The following is a 21,059-nucleotide window of genomic DNA, read 5'->3' on the forward strand; positions in this document are numbered from 1 at the left end:
CTCTTGTGCTGCCATTTTCAATTCTTAACTGATCTCAATTTGGCATGCCAAGGTGCTGTTTGGCCGCTAGGAGAGCACATACAGAGCTTGCGCTTATTAATGTTTTATGACAGTAAAAGTGAAGAGGGAAAGTCTACAGCAAATTAAAATAAGGAGATCGGCACTTTCTATTGGAGATGCGCTCTGAGTCCATGCACATGACCACTGACTCCCACCTAGAAACAGCAGCTTAATGGTTATTCTCTACTGCAGCACTCCATGAATTTTATAAAGAGGCTAAAGTGCCTCAATTAAATATATAAATAACTTATCAAATATTTATGTGACGGTTTCAAAAGAAAGAAAAATAATAATGAAAACTGTATTAATATAAATATGCCAACAAGCAGATTTATAAAACCATGCTTTATTGAATAATTTCATATTTCTTGTGATTAATTAATTTAACCTATCGGTATGTTTTATCCTAATATTTGATTGATTAACATTGTTAGTGGATGAGGGGGACAGAAACACTCACAATGTGTTGCAACGCAGGACGATGAAGTAGGAAACTAAAAGCTGAAATAATTTAATGTTCTAAAAATCACACTTTTAATATATAATAAATCTGAACTTTAATTCAGGATTTTTACATTCAGCTATTTATGGTTTATAAATAATAAAAACATTTAAATGACATAATAAAGATGATATATATTAAAAATACATCAAAATAAAATTATATGACAAATAAAATATATTTGATGGATGTTTTTTAGATGATCACACACAGTAAATATTTAATGAGCAACTTAAGTTTTAGTACTTTTAACAATAAACAAGCTTTTTTTGTCTGAGATGTAAACAGAAGTTCAGTCTGGTGAGAGAAGAGGAGGAGAAGGGAGACTGGAAGCTGTTTGCTGACTGAAGCTCAACCATTTCTAACGTTCATCTTCGGCCCAAACTGCAGAGCCAACAGCAGAATGGGAGCTGTGGTGTGGTCAGTCCTCAGTGGACATAATGTATGTGTGCACAGATGTTCGGCTCCAGCTGAAAAGGACCGGCACCAGCCCGACGTACTGCTTTACTTCTGGACCGTCTGTATTAATGAGGTCTCCATGCACATTTGTTTTTGCACATCTACTGCATAATTTGGCTTTTTCTTTAAACATGGACTATCTGTGGCAGGAGCACAAATTATTTAATGATTAAACAGCACCATCAGGTCAGTCCCTGAATTTCAATGGAGTTTATCTCTCAGAGAAACCCCAGGAGTTTTCATAAACATGGTTTTTCACTTGCATTGTAAATTATGGATTATATTTTACCTCTCTCATGCTTGCATTTTTGTTATTAGCAGCACTGATAAGTAAAACCATAATACAATGAAAATGGCATGTGCCAGTGAGGTAGACTGTAAACATAATTTTGTTTTTCATTTACAAATATTATCTAATTACTGTGTGCTCTGGAGTCAAACTATTTGTTATGAAACACACCATCAAACATATTTAAAAATACTTAGTTTGAGAGCCCATTCTTTTATGAACTGCTACAATCAGACCGACTTGCACAGAGCGAGTTTAGTGTTTATTTGCCTACCGATCACTGCCTGTAATAAAACACATAAATTACATTCACTCACTTTGTGACAGGTGTACCTCTGCTCCCCAGCTCCACAACCTGCATCTAATTGTTGTTTCCTTATTGTAAACAACATAATATGTCATTATGCAAATGTGCACTTATGAATGCATTTGCAGCGCGGTGGTGTCAGGGTCTCCTGAATTTGAGCACTCAAGAAAGAAAATGCCAACATATTCATCAGCGTGCAGGAATGTCGCTCGATCTCAGAGGGAGAGAAGTGGTGCTTTCCTAATTTCTGGCTTATTTACAGAAACTGAAACCTTCCCTAGCTTTGGTTCTAATGAGGACACGGTGAGCCTCCTGGTGCAGCCAATAACACAGAAAATATTTCATGGAGGGATTTTTGAATAAAGAACTAATAAATATTACTAATCAGATTAGTTGGAAATCTTGAAATGTGTGATAGCTAAACATCAGGAGTGCAAATACAGTTAATCAACTTTTACTTTTCTAGATGTAGGTATACGTGTCGACAAATGTTTGCATAATGTTGGTATATTTTTAAATATATAAAAGTCATTTAGTTGTAAAATATGTGGGATAAATGACTTGTTCAACAGCATGAACGGTAGATTTGGCATTTCTTAAACAAAAACAGACAAAATGGAGGATGAACTGACACAATCATTTGCCAAATTAGATATAATAACTAGTGAACGTTTAGGGTGAATTATTAGCTTTTCTGTCAAGCAGTGGAAATATGTGTCAGCGTTTTCCATAAACATTAAAAAAAAGTTTTCCCCAAGGCCACATTTTTAATTGATTTTAAGATTGTGGTTGCTGACAATTCACACACCAACTCACCAACAAAAGTGCACATGTAATCAGATTCATTTAAAACCCATTTTCACTATCAGGCGATGAGCAAAACAAGCGTAGCCTGTTCGAGCCAGACCTGCAGGCCTGTTGGAATATTGAGGACAGATAATTGAATATTGGTTGATAAAACTGCAATCACCACATTTTCCCTGACATTAGTTTTGCACAAAAACACAAATTTGTGAAAGAATGTATCTACTTTATCTGCACTGGTGCATTTTCCCTCCCCTGACTGAGTCCTTTGTGTGAAAATGTGTGCATGTGTGTGTGTGTGCGTGCGTGCGTGCGTGCGTGCGTGCGTGTATCCTTTCTGTGCGGAGGCTTGAATGGTGAAACCCTGCATCTGACAGTGGAGTCCATTAAGATTCAGCTCAGCACACTGAGGATTCACTTGAGGGTGGAAGGGGTATTCTCAGGTTTTACCTTCCCTCTGTTTCTCTCTTCTCTCCACCTTTCAGCTCCATTCTCTCCCTGCTTTCTTATATGAGACATGGCTCTGGTCACATCCACACACACACACATTCATGGACTCTGCTGAATCTGATAACATTCTTCTTGCCCAAATAATTCAGTTTTTCTTTAAGACATGTTCCTCAGCTGGAAACGGTTTTGTCCATGGAGCTGCAGTGTAACATCAATGCAGTCCAGTTAAAAATCAGCTTACCCTGTAGGAGAGTTCCTGCACCCCCAAGAAGCCCCTCTGGCATAACAATACTTGTAAGATAAAGGAGGTGGCACTGTGGAGAAAAAGAGAAGAAGAATAGATTAGGCTGTAGGGTGATAAACTCTCAACCCCTTTCCTTGAGCCAGCATTTCAGAAGAATCATGCTTTTTATTCCCCCCCCCCTTTTTTTTGTCAAACACAATCCATAGTCCTTTTGAAGCTCTGGTATGAATTGAGTTTTGAAAGCAGAACAAACAGGATGATAGCTGTTAGTGATATTATTGAGAAAGACCTCAAGATGGGCAAAAATCTTTCTTTCTGTCTGAATTTTTTCTTCCAAAAATGTATAGTTTTACATGACAGAGAGAAGGTTAGAAGTAACTTGAGAATCCTGCCCCTTTTATCCTTGTTGCCCTAGTTGCACTTTCTTAGGGTTTTTATGTATGTCTGGAGGTCTGCTTTTGCCCCCCTTACCTTCTCTCAAGACTCAAATCCAATCTAGAGGCTCACTTCCCCAGCAAATCTTTTGTTTTTGTTACTAAATCTTTTAACTTTAACTCTGATTCTGTTTTCAATTCTGCATGTGGGTCAAATAAACTCCTGTGATCGTGAAAAAGAGACGCGTCTAAAAGCTGCACGATAATAACTCTCAAGGACTGGAGTTGGTTTTTCCTGACCTAGATGTTAAAGTCATTTATGTAGCAACCTGGAATTTGTTATTCTAATTCTAACCTGATAAAAGTTGAATTTCCTCCTCTTTCATGAAGTTACACAAACATTATTGCCTAACTCTTTCTATGTGAGACATTCACTGATATTATTTTTTTAATTTGGGATCTATTCCTTCGCTCCCAAAAGTCTTAAGAGGAATATTGTTTAAGCTATTAAAAACATATAAAGAACCACGGGGTGCCTAATTGGAACTACTTGGTAATCCATAGGGAAACTTTTGCAGGATTATTCTTGGTTCTGGGGGGAGTAGGATTGTCACAAGGATATAAATAAACTCTAGTGACTTGGACATTATTGGTGAGTTTTCTTGCCACGGAAAAACTAAAGAAATCTGAAAAGTAGTCAAAAAGAGAATAATGAATATTCATAAATCTGATTTATACTTAGGTAAAATAAAAGTCAAACAGTTTGAAATTATATTTTGAAGAATTGTCTTCCAAACTGAAAGAGTTGGTTAAAATGTCATATCACTTTGGTTCCTGCTGTAGCTCAGTTTGGATTTCTTCTAATTGCTGTATTGTAGAATACAATCAATATGATTTTATGACATAATGTAAGAAACAGAGATTTTGTGTCATTTTCTACAGTGAATGAAAATAGCCGTGGGTATCATATCTTAGAAATCAATATCCAAATGGATATCATATTAAAATATATCAATATTTAGGATTTCATTTCCTACTTTCATTTAAATTAGGTCCCTTTGACGCTATGTTGAAAAGTAAATAATACACATAGTCTGTTTTATATTGTCCAAGCAACGACGTCCATTTTGTCAAAAACTATTGTTTTCCTTGAATCGAACCATCTGTTACATGTGCAACAACAAAGAAAAGACGATGTAAAGCTGTGAGACGGTTATCATCTTTTCAGGGACACAAGCTGTGCTCAGGGTGGACTTAGACATAAAACCAACGACTTACATAATTAACCATCCACATTCACACCGGAGAGAGCAGTTTACGGTTAGTGAGGACTTAAACAAACAACGTTTGTGATATGTTCTGCATACTTTACAAGAAGCAGATGCACTCCTATGCATCTCATTCTGTCTCATTTCAGCAACCAATCAAAACTAACTATGCCGGAGGGCTGCATTTTTTCACTTCAGTGGTTTAACATGGCAGCATTTTGCTTTCTCTGCACATCTTTTTTGTGTAAAAACATTGTCAACATGATTGCTTTTTAATGATCTTGAAGAATTTTAGGTAGTCTTCTGCACCATGATGCCTTGCAAACGTATTCTTACTCTTGTTTTAGTGGAAACTCAAATGATAAACCAACACAAACTAAATAAGTGCAGAATATTGAAGTCAAAGGAAAAAGAAACATAACTAAGATTAATTATGAATGACTAATGTTCAGTAATTAGTTTACAAAAATAAAATATTTGTATGTACCAGATGCAATTTAAATAAAAGAGCGTTGAAACTAAGCACAACAGAAAGACAAATAAGGACTAATAGCAGTTTTTATGTGAGAGATAGTCTTGCATGAAAACTACAATATTATGACTTCATTACAATTGTGCAGGATTAATTAGATTTGCTCCTGAACACAAACTGGCAGCTGAAGTGTGAAATAGACACAAACACATCTTAATTCCCATTTGACTTAATTGCTTCTTGCGGTTTATTCACATAATCCTTAAAAAAAGTAATCTCATGTTTTTGTAACCAACCACATCTCATAGGAAAGATATGAAGGACAGAGAAGGACACGTTGGTATTTTCCTCTAAAGAAATGTATAAAAAGGAGAGACGGCTTGAGCAGGAAGATACATGTTTTGTGGAAGCCGGAAGACTTGCTGAACGGATGAAAGTCCCCCAGATGGTAGCGACTACAATGATAGATGTGAGTGGGATATTTTCTGGAAATGTCTGAAAGGGGTTTCATGATCCGTGTCAGCTGTTGTTTCAGTAAAAACAAAAGTTTGTGATGATTTGCAATACGGTTACTGACCACAGTGGGTTGATTTAAGCAGATGTTTTGCTTTGTGTGGACCGTTGAAGGTAAGAACAGAATTAAGCTGCTGTATGTGTGACAATGTTTATGCATTGTTTTGACCGAGGTTAAACATTAATTTATGTTTCATGGATTGATCAAATTTCCTTTCTGCTTTTTGCACCAATTTTGTTTGAAAAACATTAAATTTTTCATTTTAGTAAAGATGAGCACCTTAACCATCTGTTTCAACTGACCTCATCAGCTGCAAAGAAAAGCCCAACTAAACTTTGCAAACATTTAGTAGTTTGTGGTGGGTGGAAAAATGCACATTTTGTCCATAACCACACACAAACAAATATATTTTTCACTTTCAGTGCATTCCTTTTCATCCTACATTCATGTCAACCTATACTCATGTGAAACGTCGTGGTGCTGAACTAAAGAGCAACGCGGTTTGTTATGGTTTCACATTTAGTAATTGACTTAGTTTTGTTTGTTTTTTTATAGAAAACCAAACTTGTATTTTTTTTTTTATTTAAATCAACAGACATTATTAGCAGAGAGAAAACACTCAACAAGCTGAGGACGGCATGCAGATGAAACAAGTTCTCTTTCTGCCCACATTTTGCCTTGGTTAATTTCCAAGTTAGGTAATTCTTCAAAACTGGGCACTCTGTACTTTTTTTCCCCTTTTCTTTCTTTTTTCTTTTTTTTTGAAAAAAGAAAAAAGAAAACTTTCTCACACCTCAATAAACGTCAAAAACAAAAACACGATCTGTTACAATAACGTTCACCCAACCATGAAAACTTGTCAGCAGAAACTCCCAGTAACACCCCGTCTGCTTAGCTTTTCACATTCATTTCACCTTGTTTATTTGTGTGCCACTTCTGAGGGTAATAGAAAGAGGCAGGAAAGCCGATTGTGGACAATCCCAATGAAATTACCCCTGCAGAACAAGGCATGCAACGGTTCCCAATCCGGTGTGTCCTCCTTATTGATAGCCCCCAGATGAAACTGTCTCCCAATTAAAGTCACCGATGTGTTAAAAAAATGTGAACTAATACTTTCCCTTTTGGCAAACCACTGCAGACCACAGGGAGGCAAATAGAACTAACACATTCTTCTTCTTTTCTTTTCTCATCTTTTTTTCTCAGAGGCTCGAAGAATGAAATTATTTTCTATCAGTCAACCAACAGTGAGACAAGAGGACAAACAGACTCCTTCAGCAAAAGTTGTAATTTCCACTAATGATGCAGTTAAATTTCATTGGGATGAAATGTCAAGTTATTGTTTAAAATGTAAAAAACTAAATGAGTTTTGTGGATTTTATTACACATCTACTGCCTGAATATACTTTTTTTTATCTTAGTGCACCTTTTTATCAAAATTATGGTTACAAATATGTTTTTTCAGGGCTATGTTACTTTGAAGAAAGTAAAGGCTAAACAACAAAATGTCAAATTTCTGATAATTATTTTAAAAGTGTGTTTTTATTCATTCTGATTAGAATTATTGTCCAAGTGGGGCAATAACTGTACCAATCTGGGCTGCAAACAGAGATCCACAGAGGTCCAAGCAAACCTTAGTGGGTACAGGCAGTAGAGCGGACTAGGAAGGATAAATTAGGTTTCAGGCTTTTATTTTGTAAAGCTAAAAGCTATTTTGACTGAAGCCTTAGCAAGTGACATTCTGCCAATGAGCAAATGAGAAAATAAAATTGGTTAAATGTTACATCTTGACGGGTCATATTTACTAAAGTTGTTCATTCCTCAAACACTGATCTAGCTTCCTAATTAATACAATTATTGTTTTGCTTTTAATGTCAGCTCATCATAATGTAAGTAATGGATGTCAAAGAAATTATCAGTTTGGATAAGTCTTTTAATTAGTTAAATTCTAGCAAGATTGGTTTTGCAAAAAACACAAATTCATTAACAGGCTCTCAATAACTTATTAGTTGACACAAATTTATTTAGCACAAATCTATTTTCCCCTGTACACCAATAACAGATTAAATCTGAAGCAAATTGCGTTTTTTTCTTTTCTTTTTTTTTTAGAAAAGATGAAATGAACAGTTTATCAGCTTAGATTTTGTCCTTCAGGGTGAATATTTATGTCCCTCCAGGAGGAGTGAAAGTGAGATCTCCAGGAGGGATGTTAGACACTCACTTGGAGGCCATGATGTAAACACAAACCTGCAGAGGAGGATTATGGGATCAAAACCGCGAGTGGACTTGTGAGCACCTGCTTCACTGCTCAGTGGGCATGAAATTGAGGAAAACAGCAGTGGTGACATAGACATCACCATGCATCTGCCTTTTTTTTTTCCTACCTCAGATGCTTCCAAAATTTTTGCAACTGTGCATACATTGTGTGCCAGCCATAAGCAGTGCTCTTCTAAAGTGTATTTTGGACTCAAGTTGCCTTGTCAGTTGAGAAAACAGCGTTTGTAGCAGCGATTATGCTACTTTGATCCGTGGCGCCCCCAAGAGGGGTCACGGGGAAGGCATGATCCCCCTCTTGAAAATGCTTCCACCCCAAAACCCCTCCCGCCCCCCGAGAATCACATTCAGGTCATAGAAAGGTATACAAAGTCATCTTCTTCAATCAAGACATAAATATGAAAAGTATATACTGGTGGAATGGTCCACTCAATGAAAGCCTGCGAGAGCTTTCAATATTTGTTTAGAAGAATGGAAAACACATCTGAACAATAAACAATAACTGGTGGATTACTTGTGGTGTTTCCAAACCTCATAAACTTTGTGTCAAAAGTCTCAAAATATATTTACAGAAACAAATGTCGTGTTCAACACTATTTTTTCTCACTGTACATCTCATGAAAAAAACCACGATCTATAAAGTTTAAAGATCAGCACTTCTGCAGGCTCACACAGAATAATGTGTTCTTTGTGCTGATTTGCTGGTGGCTTCAAACAGACATCTATGCAAATCAATGATATCTGTGGGAAGCAAAGAGGTGACAAGCCAGAAAAATGTTACACTTTCTGAATAACAAGTAGGTCACCAAACCACAACCTGCAGAGAGCAGAAAAGGAAGCGATGTCGATGTGATTCACCAAGCAGACAAAGACGTGACCATGACAGAAAACCAGGAGTCGACTGACAGCAACTGCTGATTTGAGCGATAGCTGTGAAAAGCTTCTAATTATACCACTCCAGACAGACTCAGGCAGTTTCACAACATGGTGATTTAATGTTGTGTATGTTTGGTTGTGTCAGAGTGAATCACATAACAGTGTGTGAAGGTTTTTTTTTTTTTTTTTGATGTTTCGTCTAATTGTCTGTCACGGTGACTGGAGAGAGCAAAGGCAAAGTGATGTGGTCCAGCAAGAAGGGGGGAAAAAAAAAGAATCACAGACAGACCGAGCTGACAAGAGCGAGGAGAAAGAGATGTTCTTCGCACAAGTTGAGATTTTAGACTGGGTGGAGTGGGGGGGGGGGGGGGTTGCATTAAGGAGAACTGAAATGCACTGGTTTTCTGCCAGCCTAAAAATAGGGCGTAGGCACAAGCACTTCCAGACTTGACAGTGTTTTGAGTTGTGTTTCTTGGGCTGTTAAAGAAACAGAGAAGGAGTGTCAGAGAGAGAAGAAGCCTTTTGCCAAGTGAGTGTGTGTGAATCCCTGATGCTCAACCAGAGATACTGGGAAGACTGCCACCAGGATGTTAGAGGAAAAGCAGCTTGGAGGGAAAGAGAGTGAGAGACTCAGACCTGGACATGAATGAACAATGCTGCTGACATCAGTCCACGGCAGCCCAGCCCCAATCCACACCAGCACACAAGCACTATATGACATCCAAATTCCCCAAAGATCAAGACCTGGATTCAAAGAGTCTTTGTTGTTTGGTCTGTTTTGACTTCACACAGAAATGTCGCACAGCATTACAGATTCTTTTTTTCTCATCGCACTTAAACCGCATCATATGGTAAGATTATAAAAGTGTCTTGGTGTTATAGCTTCTCTATCACATAGTTTCAAATATGCAAAAAGTTTATCTGCTCTCATTATTAAGTTTCCTAAAACTCCAGGGAATTGCAGATTCGATTAAATCACACTAATGTAGGAGGAAACTGCATTTGTGTTCATTATTTTCTCATTTAAAACTTTCTGCATTTTTTAAAATCTATTTATGGTACAGAGCAAAACAAAGTAATGTGACTCAGAAGCGTATTACCAAGTCTACATTCAAGACAGTTAAATAAAAGTGGAGCAAAAGTGCAACACTTAGCATAAAGAGGGATCTTGTCAGTGTTCTTTTTTAGAAAGAAAAAACAAAACCATTCCCTCAGCATCTACTGTAAGAACAGCAGCTATTTATAAACTGCATTTTTTTGTGGTTAATAGTAAATACTTTTTTATGCATAATTTTTGCCATTTTCTTTGTCCACTGGTGGAAAATGTGTTTATGTAATTCCAATAAATCACAAACATTAGAATGAGGTTATTTGTTATGTTGGTTTGAGCAGAGGTCATGAACTCTAACATTGCAGAAATTAACTGTCCATAATAAACTTAGTTAATGGAAACAAAAGTGAATTATCTTGTTCTTTTGTGTGTGTACTTAGCCAACAAGAGAAATTAATTGAATGCAATGTTTAAGTGTAAAATGATTTGTTTACATACGTGAAAGGATATTTAAATGGAATGGTAAGAAACATTGTGCACAAAAGAGCATATCAAGTATTATACTGTCCAGCATGTGTTTAATCCTCTCCAGTTGTCTTTGTTTATGTGAATTATATTTTAATTCCCAAAACAGCTGCTCACATATTGTAATCCTCTCATTGTCAAAAATAAAACTGAAAGAGTCTGAAATGTTGAGTGCACAACCCTTCATTTAGACTGTGTATGTAATTGTGATCAGTTTAACCCTCTTATGACTTTCGAGATAGAGCAGATAATTTGGCTTGAGTTTCTTTTTTTGCATGGTTCTCTAAATCTGATTTGCACAGTAAATTACACAGAAACTGAATAATTGGCACTCAGTAATTAGAATACAGTCAAAACTTGACTGAGTTCAGGCGCATTAACTGACTACATTTTCAGTCGAATAAATAATAATTTGTGGTTTGTATCATTGCTGTTGTTTGTTCACTAATATTCTCTAACAAACTTTAGAGACCCACAGAGAGAAAGTGTACATATACAGAGTTTACGTTGGACAATATTTACTAATCAGTTGACTTCTGAAGACAGATTTTCTGGTTTTCTTTTGGGGCTGCAGGTCAAAGGGGGCAGAAAAAAATGTATGTCAAAATTCTTTTTTATATTCTTAACTGTAAAATATTTTGAAAATCATATTATGCTATCTTTCTTGACATTTCAAGTCCCAGTGAAATACACAAAATGTGTACAGTCTATTTTGCCGCATGCTTATTGCAGACAGGGAAGTTGAACAAAAGAAAAAGCTCAAATAAATCACACTTGCAACACATCTGCAACATTTCTTTGTGATTAATTTTGCGACTTTATGCTTTAAAACTATTCCTCTAGAATGGAAGGATTCATAGCTTTCTTTTACATACTAATAGTGGGTTTGAAAAAAAAAAACGTAGACTTTCCCGGCAGCATTCCTTAGCTTCATAAAACAACGCTATTCCACAGCATGACATTTTCATTTTTAGTGACAAAATGACAAATTCTTCCTGAAAAAGACGAGCGGATTAGCGAGGCAGTTTTACAGAATTACAAAGAGGAATTAATCTGAAAACAACAGATACTTTTCAAACAAAAGATTTATGAAACCACATCTCAGGATATGTGAGTCGATATTTAATTAATTCTCGCAGAAGTCCTGCTCCCTTCAGGCGCAGCTTTTCACAAATAATGTCTCGGTCATTAATAATTCACAGCTCACATATTGTTTAATCAGAGTCATTATTGGATTCATCGAACTGATAATCTCCGAGATGCTGCACAGCCGGCAAAACGACGGTGGTGAGGAAGAAAACACGGAGAGAAAAGCATTGTCTCCTTAAGTTAAAGACAAAAAGCAAATAAGAGGAGACCACTGAATCATTACCGACGACTGATTCACATCATGATGAGATTGGCCAGCACAGATATCCCTATTGTAATTTATAATCTGCTTGAGACAATTAAAACTAAGCTCTTTGTTATGTCAGGGTCAAAAAGAAAACACATTTACGGTACCGAAACAAGAAGTCGCCTGAGAGTGGCATCAAAACAAGCCGATGCCTTAAAATGGCAAGATTTCATTATGATTATTTTATTTCAGTCTAAAATACCAAACTCATTTCCATGCAGTTTAACTCCGGGCAACATAAAGAACCCAATCATGGCAATTTTTCGCAGGTACTTCACTCTGAGACATCTGCATCTCGGAATGGAGGAAGATGCTAATTGGCTGGAAGGACCAGAGAGGATTTTCTAAGTAATTTTATGTCTCTCAGACACACATAAAGCAGTAACCTGAAGCAGCACAAGAAGCCTTGCAGGTCGTTTAATCCCCCACCACCACACAATGGGCTCTGGAAGAACTTAATAATACCAAACATGCGGCGCCAGAAACATTTATCAGTACTCCAGGTAAAGATGTGTGAAACCCCATAAGATGAATTCATTTTGTTATTGCTGTAATCCCACTGAAAAATAAAGAGAAATCTAACTTTTAAGTTGCCCACATTCTCTCAGGGGCTCTCTAAGTCACTTAGAGTGAAAGGTTATCTCTTATGCTACATCTCCCTTAGCTCAGTAAGATTTAGCATGTTGATTTGGCTGTATACTTGGATCATCACCTTGTTGAAAGTCCTAATGGTGACCTATTTTCAACTTCTTGGTGCAGCACTCCAGATTTTTATTATTGAAATCTCTTGGTACATTTCTTGAGTTTTCTTCAACTTTAATGACCCATGTTTCTCCAAATTACTTTGAAGTTTGAAATAAGATCTCGGGAAGCATAATTTGGACAAATGGATGGAAATAAGATGCAATTAAGAGGTTTCTAAAAACAGGACTTTCTGAAACTTTGGCAAGAAAAAAACAAAATAACTTTTTTTTTGCAGTTTTAGGCTTTAGAAGCTTTTCTGCACACTAGAGAGATCCGTCATTTCTACCTACAGTTTGGTTGCAGCAAGCAGTCAATCTGATAGAAGCTGCAGTGAAATTAAGGTTTGAAATGCAGCATGTTGTTGGAGTTCTGTCATCCAGGATGGCGTATGGACACTTTCATACATGTTGACTGAAAAAAATACACCCCAATTATTTTTGTCCAAAAATAGGCAGCGCTCTCTACAGCATGGCGCAGAGAGATCCCTTTGTTTCTATTCAGAAGCATCAATAAACTTTCCAAGACTGGAGTTCTGCAATATGTTGTGTCAGAGCACATCAGAACCCCAATGGGTGGCACCAACCGATGCTGTAATTTGACAAGATGGGCCATTACCCATCTACCTTCTTGTTTTGGCTCAATGGAGAAGATGGACAACAAACCCACGAGTTAGCGCTAAAAACTCAGGTTGTCTATATAATTCAATCTTTCAGCAGTTTTCAAAATTCCTATCTGCGCTAATTTTGGTAAACTATTATAGATAGTGAACGGAAATAGATATTGGTGAACTTTCTTTTAAAGACTTTCTTGTGGCCTTGCTGTCTTTTACTGAGCGGTTTTTTGACAGGAAATAAGGTGGAGGGAGAGACAAGCAGCAAGTGGCCGAGATCTGAACCCAGAACAATCATGACAAGGACCATAACCAATAATTAGTTCCCACTTCCTCACATTTAATAAGAGCAGAAAATGGTGTGTGCCATCTTCACTGCAATCTTCAAGCTGTGCAAGAAATGATTCCATATGTGAACACAGCAGAAATTGTGGCTCAGTACAAAGGATTTTTTCCCCCCCTACAGATTGAAATGCTAGCAGTTTTTCTCAATTTTTATTGAGACTTTTACAACAGAGTATTTATGCTCCACTTTTATCTATGAAACCTGTGTTTAAACAGGTCAGCAAGAGAGAGTTTACCATTTTTTCCCCCATTCATAGAATGCTCCAACCTTTCTGATAACAGTGATTTTTTTCTAAAGAAAATAACTCAAATGTAGGAGCTATTTTTAAGTAATTCAAGAGTCATTCAAGGGGTAAGCAGCAAGCAAAAGGACATAGTTAGGTAGGTACGCGATAAAAAGAGGAAAAGGTCACAGAAAGAGTAGCTTTCAGGTAGCACATTCCCTCTGGGAAAACCCGACTAGGAAATACACGAGCAGCGTAAAAAAGCAAGCCGCTCCTCAGGCAGACCAGTCTGGATCGACTGCGAAGGCGAAGACAGTCTGGATATCTGCTGAAAGAAGATTTGTGATATGAAACAAACCAAAAAATCCTAACTTACAGTACGCCTCCTTTCCCAATAACTTAAGCAGCCTGTAGATAAGTAAGACCTCACCCCGTCCATTCAACCTAGAAGTAAATAAAATAAAATAATTCTGAACTAACGCAAGATGTGAATATACGGATCCATTTATCGAGAATGTCATGCATTAAAAAAAAAGATACATTTTCTGAGCTAGCTTACTTTAGAGAAGGTACTGGTGGGAAGAGATTAACACATGGGAGTAGATTTAAGAAAGCGGCCGATAAGCCCTCCAGGATATAGCAAGCTCCACCGTAGCTGGTGAAGATAAAACACATAATGAATGGTTCAGTATGTGGAGCTCAAAACGTCTTGGGAGGACACAGTGGATAGAAAAGAGACGCTTTAGCTGGAAAGTTGGAGACTGATAAGCTGGGCAGCTCACAGTTTGGGGAAAAGTTGATGTTGTTGGAGCACAACATAAATATTAATGCAACACCTACTACTATTCATGATAAATTATCTATAAAGCAATGATCAGCTCAATCTAATCTCCACATGGAAGTTAAATATTATAATAGAAAACTAAAATATTTAGTGGGACATGATATGCAGGCCCATCTCTGTAAATTTAGGTATTTATAAAAACATACTTTATTTCAGTTACTCATGTCAAAACGTGAAAACTGTTTTATTTGTTCACCACAAAGAATAATATATTTGGATGATTATACCTTACAGTTAATCAAAACCAAAACTCACTTTTAGAATAAAAAAAAAGAGTTTTATAATATTACATAGGACTGATAATGCACATGTTTTAATGCAGAAATGTTATGGCTATATTACACCAAACATGGGAAATGAATGCCAACTTGACAGTCGTCCAACAGTCAGTCACCGACAACCTCGACACGGAGGGTAAACAACAAAAAATTATTGCTGAAGGCTGCCCGTTCACAGAGGGATGGGTTCAAGCATATTAATGGAAAGTTAGGTGGAGGAAAAAAGTGTGGTAGAAAGAAATACACACAAGCAACAGGAACAATTGCTGATTTGAAAGCATTTGGAAGAAAAGTCAATTCCAGAGATTAGGGGAGATCCATGAGATATGAATTTCAGATGAAGGGAGGCCTTCATAAACCACCACATACAGACATTTCTCAGTCCATGGGCTACAACTGTCACATCCTAAGCCACCCTAGAATCATTATTAAAACAACTGACTGATCCATGCATAAGGAGCCCTAACAAAGTATTTATTGTACACACTGCACAGTGGTTTGGTGTACTTTTCAGCTGGCTGAAATTTCTGCATTAGAAATCTTTAAATGATTAGATTATATATTATAATCTATTATAATATTATATATTATTATATATATTGTAATTTCTGAGAAATTGTATTTTGCATTTTTATGAAATGAAATGCATAAACACAAAATGAACAAAAATACAAATTTCAAATGTATTAGTTTTTCTGTAATAAATCCATATAATATACCAGCTTTGCTTTTTGGACTAAGATACTGAAATAAAACGTTTCGAGGATATTCTTATTTATTGAGATGCACGTGTAGTTTTAAATCAAACCTAATCTTCCTTTCTTCTGGATCAGCTGACACAGTACAGACCAGCAGGAGGGTAGATGATTTTGTTCTGTACCTGCATGATCACACAGCTATGGAGGAGGGGATCACAATGGCTCATCCTTGATCTTCAGGGGTCCCTACAGTGGAGGAACATGAGTTGCTGGGTGGTGCGTGGGCTTATTTTTCTAAATGATCTTATTCGGCTACACCTCTGACAGTGTTCATAAAAGGCTTACCTTGTGAGACATGTTCTGTCAGCATTAGAGCTCAGCGTAGTTGTTTTTTCTCCCAATCAATTAGCCTATTTATAGTTTTTAAAAACAGTTTTTCGTTGCTCCATTTGGGTGCATCAGTGTGTGGCAGGGATTATCATACCTGGCATAACATTCGGTGGTTGTTATCTTATTAGTGTCATATTTTTTAGAAATAAAGGAATAATGGTGAAGAAAAAGATACATAAACCTATTAAAAGCTTTTTACTGCCTGTGTGGAACATTTTATTGGGAGAGGTAAACGTGTGTTGTTGAAGTGATGGATTCACTGAAGTCAACTCGACCAAAAAGGAGAACAATAAGTCTATTGATTTCTCTTATAGGAACCCAGATCTTTGCATCTGTATAGTTTCTGTGTGCATAGTTTTGTCTTTCTTGAACCCATTACACCTGAATCACTTATAGATAGTGTGAATGAACATATCTTAGAGGTAACAGATTGACTTAATTTTTAAAGACTAAAGGTTTGTATTTATTGCAGAAATGGTTTTGGAAACCATTTTTATGAATTGTAATAAAAGCATAAAGGTCTAGTGTTGAAAAACTAAATTGCACAAAACTTAAATATTACAGCATCACTGTGTAAGTCAGAGGTTCCCAAACTGTGGGGCGCGCCCCCTAGGAGGGCGCCGTGCCATTACGCAGGGGGGGGCACGGGAAGCCGTCTGGATGAAGAAAAAAAACCTGAACGTTGTATGCGCTGGGTTTTTACCTTCGAATGGCCAACTCTGTTAGTCCTATGTCAATTTGATACAGTAGGGGTTTCCACACTTCCTATATCTGTCTCCTCTGTCACTTTTATCAGCAGTTAAAACTGTTTAATCGGTTGTTAACATGTGGTAACCTGTTTTTCCGAGCCGCCTTTAAACGCAACATGAGCGCTACGACGCTCGCGCTGGGTTTACACCTGTGCGGCAGTGAAGGAGACCTGCTGCTGCTGCTGTGCGGAGCTACGCAGGTGTGTTAGAATCATGGCAGCAAACCAGCAAAACGCAAAGAACTTTTCACAGTTTTTCCCCCAAACTAACAGACTGTTGAGTGAAGCTGTTGGATGCAGGTAAAGTTAGCTAAAAGATGACTAGCTAATATCAATACATCACCTTCAGCTTAACAAGTAGCCTGTAGGCTACTGATGTTGTCTATGTTCGCTACATACATTCATTTTGCCCCCCAAAAAAGTCGTTCCCCCCACCATCCCCTCCCACACTTGTTCAACCAGACAGCGATTTGTAATCCATAGGGGGGACCCAGAAAATGTTTGGAAACTACTGGTGTAAGTTAACTCTGTTGTGTAAAAGCGACTTTTTTGATCTTTGCATCATGTTATAATGTTATAGTGTGGCTTTGATTCTTTCATGTATGTTTGAGAAAGTTTGGTCACACAAAGCGCCACATATGTGCAGTCTCCAGCTGAGATTCCACCCTCCAGAGCTCCTCCAGACTAGCGGCAGCAGCAACTAGCAAACACCTGGTAGATCTGAGTGTGCTGACCTCATTGAGGTCAACACACATTGAGGCTCCTAAGGACAGCTGTAAACGACAAATTGGAAAGGCATTGCTGTGATGACATACTGGATCCAAAGTGTTGGAAAGAACAGGAGCTTTTTAAAGACATAGAGGCCAATTTAAAGGTGTCAAATTGCAGCCTGAATAATAAACACTGCCCGGTTAAGGCAGAAAAAAAAGTAAACTATACATTTTTAGGCAACCAAGAAATATTTCTGAACCAAATCACATTCTAAGATCTGCACAGCCAAACATAAAACAGTTTTGCATGCACTTGTTTTTTTTTTTTTTTAACCTTTTGCAAGTTGCAGTGCATTAACTAAATTTCAGGTTTGCTGTGCAACGGGTGTGTTTGTGTGTGTACACTGCAGCATGTGAAGATGTGATGCCAACTATGATCCCTGAAGAGTGGATGAATGACAAATATGTGGATTTTTTTTTTTTTTTTACCCCAATCCTATTCCCCCTTCCATCTGACTTGGAGAGAAGTGGTGAGGGGCAATGAAGAAGAATCTGTCAGTTCTACCTGATGGCCCTGCACACCATTCACTCTCCTCTGTGCAAAGCTCATCCCTGAAGACGCCACTCTGTCAGAAATGCGACACGCCAGTGGAGAGCAGCCTTTCTCCAGCTCAAGCCGAAGGTGACAGAGGAGCAGAGGAGCCTCTTAAACCTACCGTCACTCGTCAGTCTGAGGGCACCTAAAGCCACAAGTTGAATTCCACATTTTGTGGTGAAACATCGCAGATGCCGGCACAATGCACGGGGCGTGCGACACACTCCGTACACCCACGCATCCGCAAGCACACGCACAAAAAACCTTGTCACTCAGGCAAACGCGCTACGTGATTCGACACAAGATGGAGGCTGCTTATGTAACACTCGATTCATTTCATAGGTGTAATTGAGTGTCTTGTTTGGGCTGGGAGGAAGAGGCTCTTGGCAGCAGCAATTTCATAGCTGGCATTCATCAGAATCTGCCAAAGCAACACAAAAATCTGTTTTGGAAGTAAAAAAAAAAAAGGAGAAGAATTGACACAAAAGTAATTATGTTGATTTATTTTACATGCAAAACATACACGTCTTGTTAGGTTTTCAGTAAAAATGCGTATGCAGTGAAAAAGGTATACAAAGTAAATACTGTTTATTATCCCTTTTAACGTCAGATAAAAAAAAAAAATGTTTTCTTCACATTATATTTTCCCCAAGTTAATTGCTTTCTGAGGGAGAGCAGAAATTAATTCCAAAGTTCACATTAATTCAAAATATATGCAAATTAAAGTGGTTTTCTTTGCACAAACAAACTTTGCACAAAAACATCTTAGAAGTTTAGTTTAAATTCAGAGGACCTTCCAGTACTTAGTGTCTCCTGTTCAGTTTTGTGTAAAGACTCCCCGATCCGAGATATGAAATATGCATTCACAATGTAAACATGGTTAATAAGGCCTCATAAGGTAACAGCTCATCCACATTCACAACAGAAAGGGAGGCAGGGACCTCCTTGTAAATTCGATGGGGATTTCAGTTTTCAGTACACGCTTAATATTCTCCACAGATCATAAACTCCACAGATTTAACAAATGGCTCTTTCCATTCAAGATGGCAGAGAAATGACCTGAACTTTCAACTGAAATATTCAGTTTAAATGAAGATAAATTCTAACAAAACATAATATACCAAGTGTGTAGTGTGTCAGCACAGGCAAGGTAAAAAGAATACTCAACCTGGAGTAGCATATCTAGATATCAAGCGTTTGGTTCGGGTAATGTTAGTGGTTTATTTCCCTGCAGAACTGCTAAATAGTTCATCACTCATATAATGTAGGTCACTTCAACTGGAAATTATACATCGACTATTCCAAACTCCCAAAACACAATCTCATTAGACTCACAGTGGAATAGGAGCAGAACAGCGTCTCCTGTAGCATAGACAGACTATATCATTTGACTTTGATAAATTCAACATGCAAATTCTTTCAAAATATCTCTAAAGAAAGTCTGACACTCAGTCTTATTGTAAACCCACACACACGCACACACACACACACACACACACACACACGCACACACACACACACACACACAGCTGGTTTTTATATGCATTTTTCTTAGAGATGACGAATTCAAAGCAGTAGATATTTTTCTGGCCATTGGCAGGTTTTGTTTCCAGCAGTGAGGAGTCTGTAGTGCAGTCGGGAATGTAGCATGGAGAAGTTTCTCACGGTTACAGAATGTTTAAAGTTCTTCAAAAAAGGCCACCCTTGACTTGGTGCTTTGTAGTGTAAGCTGTGAAGGACAAAAAACGTCATAAAAAGGTTTACTTCAGAGAGAGAAAAAGCAAGTGTCAAATGTACAGCAGGGTAGCAATCAATACAGACGCAAAATACATAAAAAAAAAAAAGAACAAGTGCCTGAGAAAACAACCACAGCTTGTCTTCTGGATTAGCCTTTCTTTCAAATCTACACAACCCAGCAAAAATATTGATACCCCTTAATTAAATGTGTAAGGGGGTTTCAGCCACGGACCTCAAAGTATTTTAATTTGATTTTACTGTAAGTTATCAACCAGCAAAAAACAGTCTGTATTTTTAAAGTGAAAGGGAAATTACACATGGTTTTCTAAACCTTTACAAATAATCTGAAAAGTGTGGCATACATTTGTATTAATCCAATACCCTACATGAAATCCAATGTAATCAGTCTGTTCAAAAGGACATTTTACAATCCCATCGTTGTAGGCTACTGGATTCCAGATGTCATAAATTAATTATTTTATTGTAAAGGACATATTCAGCCTGTTGGACTTTAAGATGGTATTGCCCATGATACTAAAGGGTCAGATAGAGAACTGTAAGCATTGTAACAGCAGACAAGGGAAGAAGGTACCATGTAAAATGTGTAATTATTTCTACAGGGGAGCTACGATGGAACAGTGCAGATCAAGCACTAGTACACTTCCGAACCTGGAACATTTCAGGGTTTGGAAGTGTTCCACAATTCAAATTTCTCAAACTGGGCTTTGGCAACGGACTAGCCAAAGCCCAGACCTAAACTGAACTAAAACTCTGGAGCAAGACCTGAAAATGAGCATTCAGACATGGAAAGGGGCTGAGTGCAAATGTGCACCACACTTTTCAGATTTGTTTTGCAAGTAAAATGCAAACCATATACATTTTTCCCTCCACTTCAGAATTGTGCACTACGTCACATAAAATCAAGATAAAACAAAATGGAGCATATATGGTTGTAATGTAACAAAATGTGAAAAAGTTAAAAGTATTTAAATACTTTTGCAAGGCACTACAACCCCAATGAATGCACCGTGAAGCAGTTTACAGCACATGAACGGTAAAAAAAAAAATCTAGTTGGGTAAAAAATTATTACTTAAACATGGGTTTTGCTATTTTCCTGCTGTCTACAGCTGCTTTAGAGTGTGCATTCATGAACGCGCAATGCAGGAAGCTGTGGCACCCTGGCTGAGTTTCTTTTCATGGGAGTTGGCTGCGTCAGAGGAGTCTGCTGCGGTGTCAGGGTTTGGAAGTGTTCCACAATTCAAATTTCTCAAAC

At 37.5% G+C, this 21,059-nt stretch overlaps 1 protein-coding gene across 1 annotated transcript in view; it reads right to left on the bottom strand.

Moving 5' to 3' along the window:
• Nucleotides 1-18,535: 18,535 nt before the first annotated feature.
• nf2a (NF2, moesin-ezrin-radixin like (MERLIN) tumor suppressor a) overlaps nucleotides 18,536-21,059 on the bottom strand; it is a 33,732-nt gene continuing 31,208 nt past the window's right edge. Inside the window, exon 16 of the mRNA XM_081610862.1 lies at nucleotides 18,536-19,777. Coding sequence (XP_081466988.1) covers nucleotides 19,727-19,777 — 51 coding nt within the window. The 3' untranslated portion in view covers nucleotides 18,536-19,726. The remainder of the gene's footprint in view (nucleotides 19,778-21,059) is intronic.

Source organism: Poecilia reticulata, chromosome 9 (genome assembly GCF_904066995.2).
Source record: "Poecilia reticulata chromosome 9, P_reticulata-male-v2, whole genome shotgun sequence".
Taxonomy (NCBI): domain Eukaryota; kingdom Metazoa; phylum Chordata; class Actinopteri; order Cyprinodontiformes; family Poeciliidae; genus Poecilia; species Poecilia reticulata.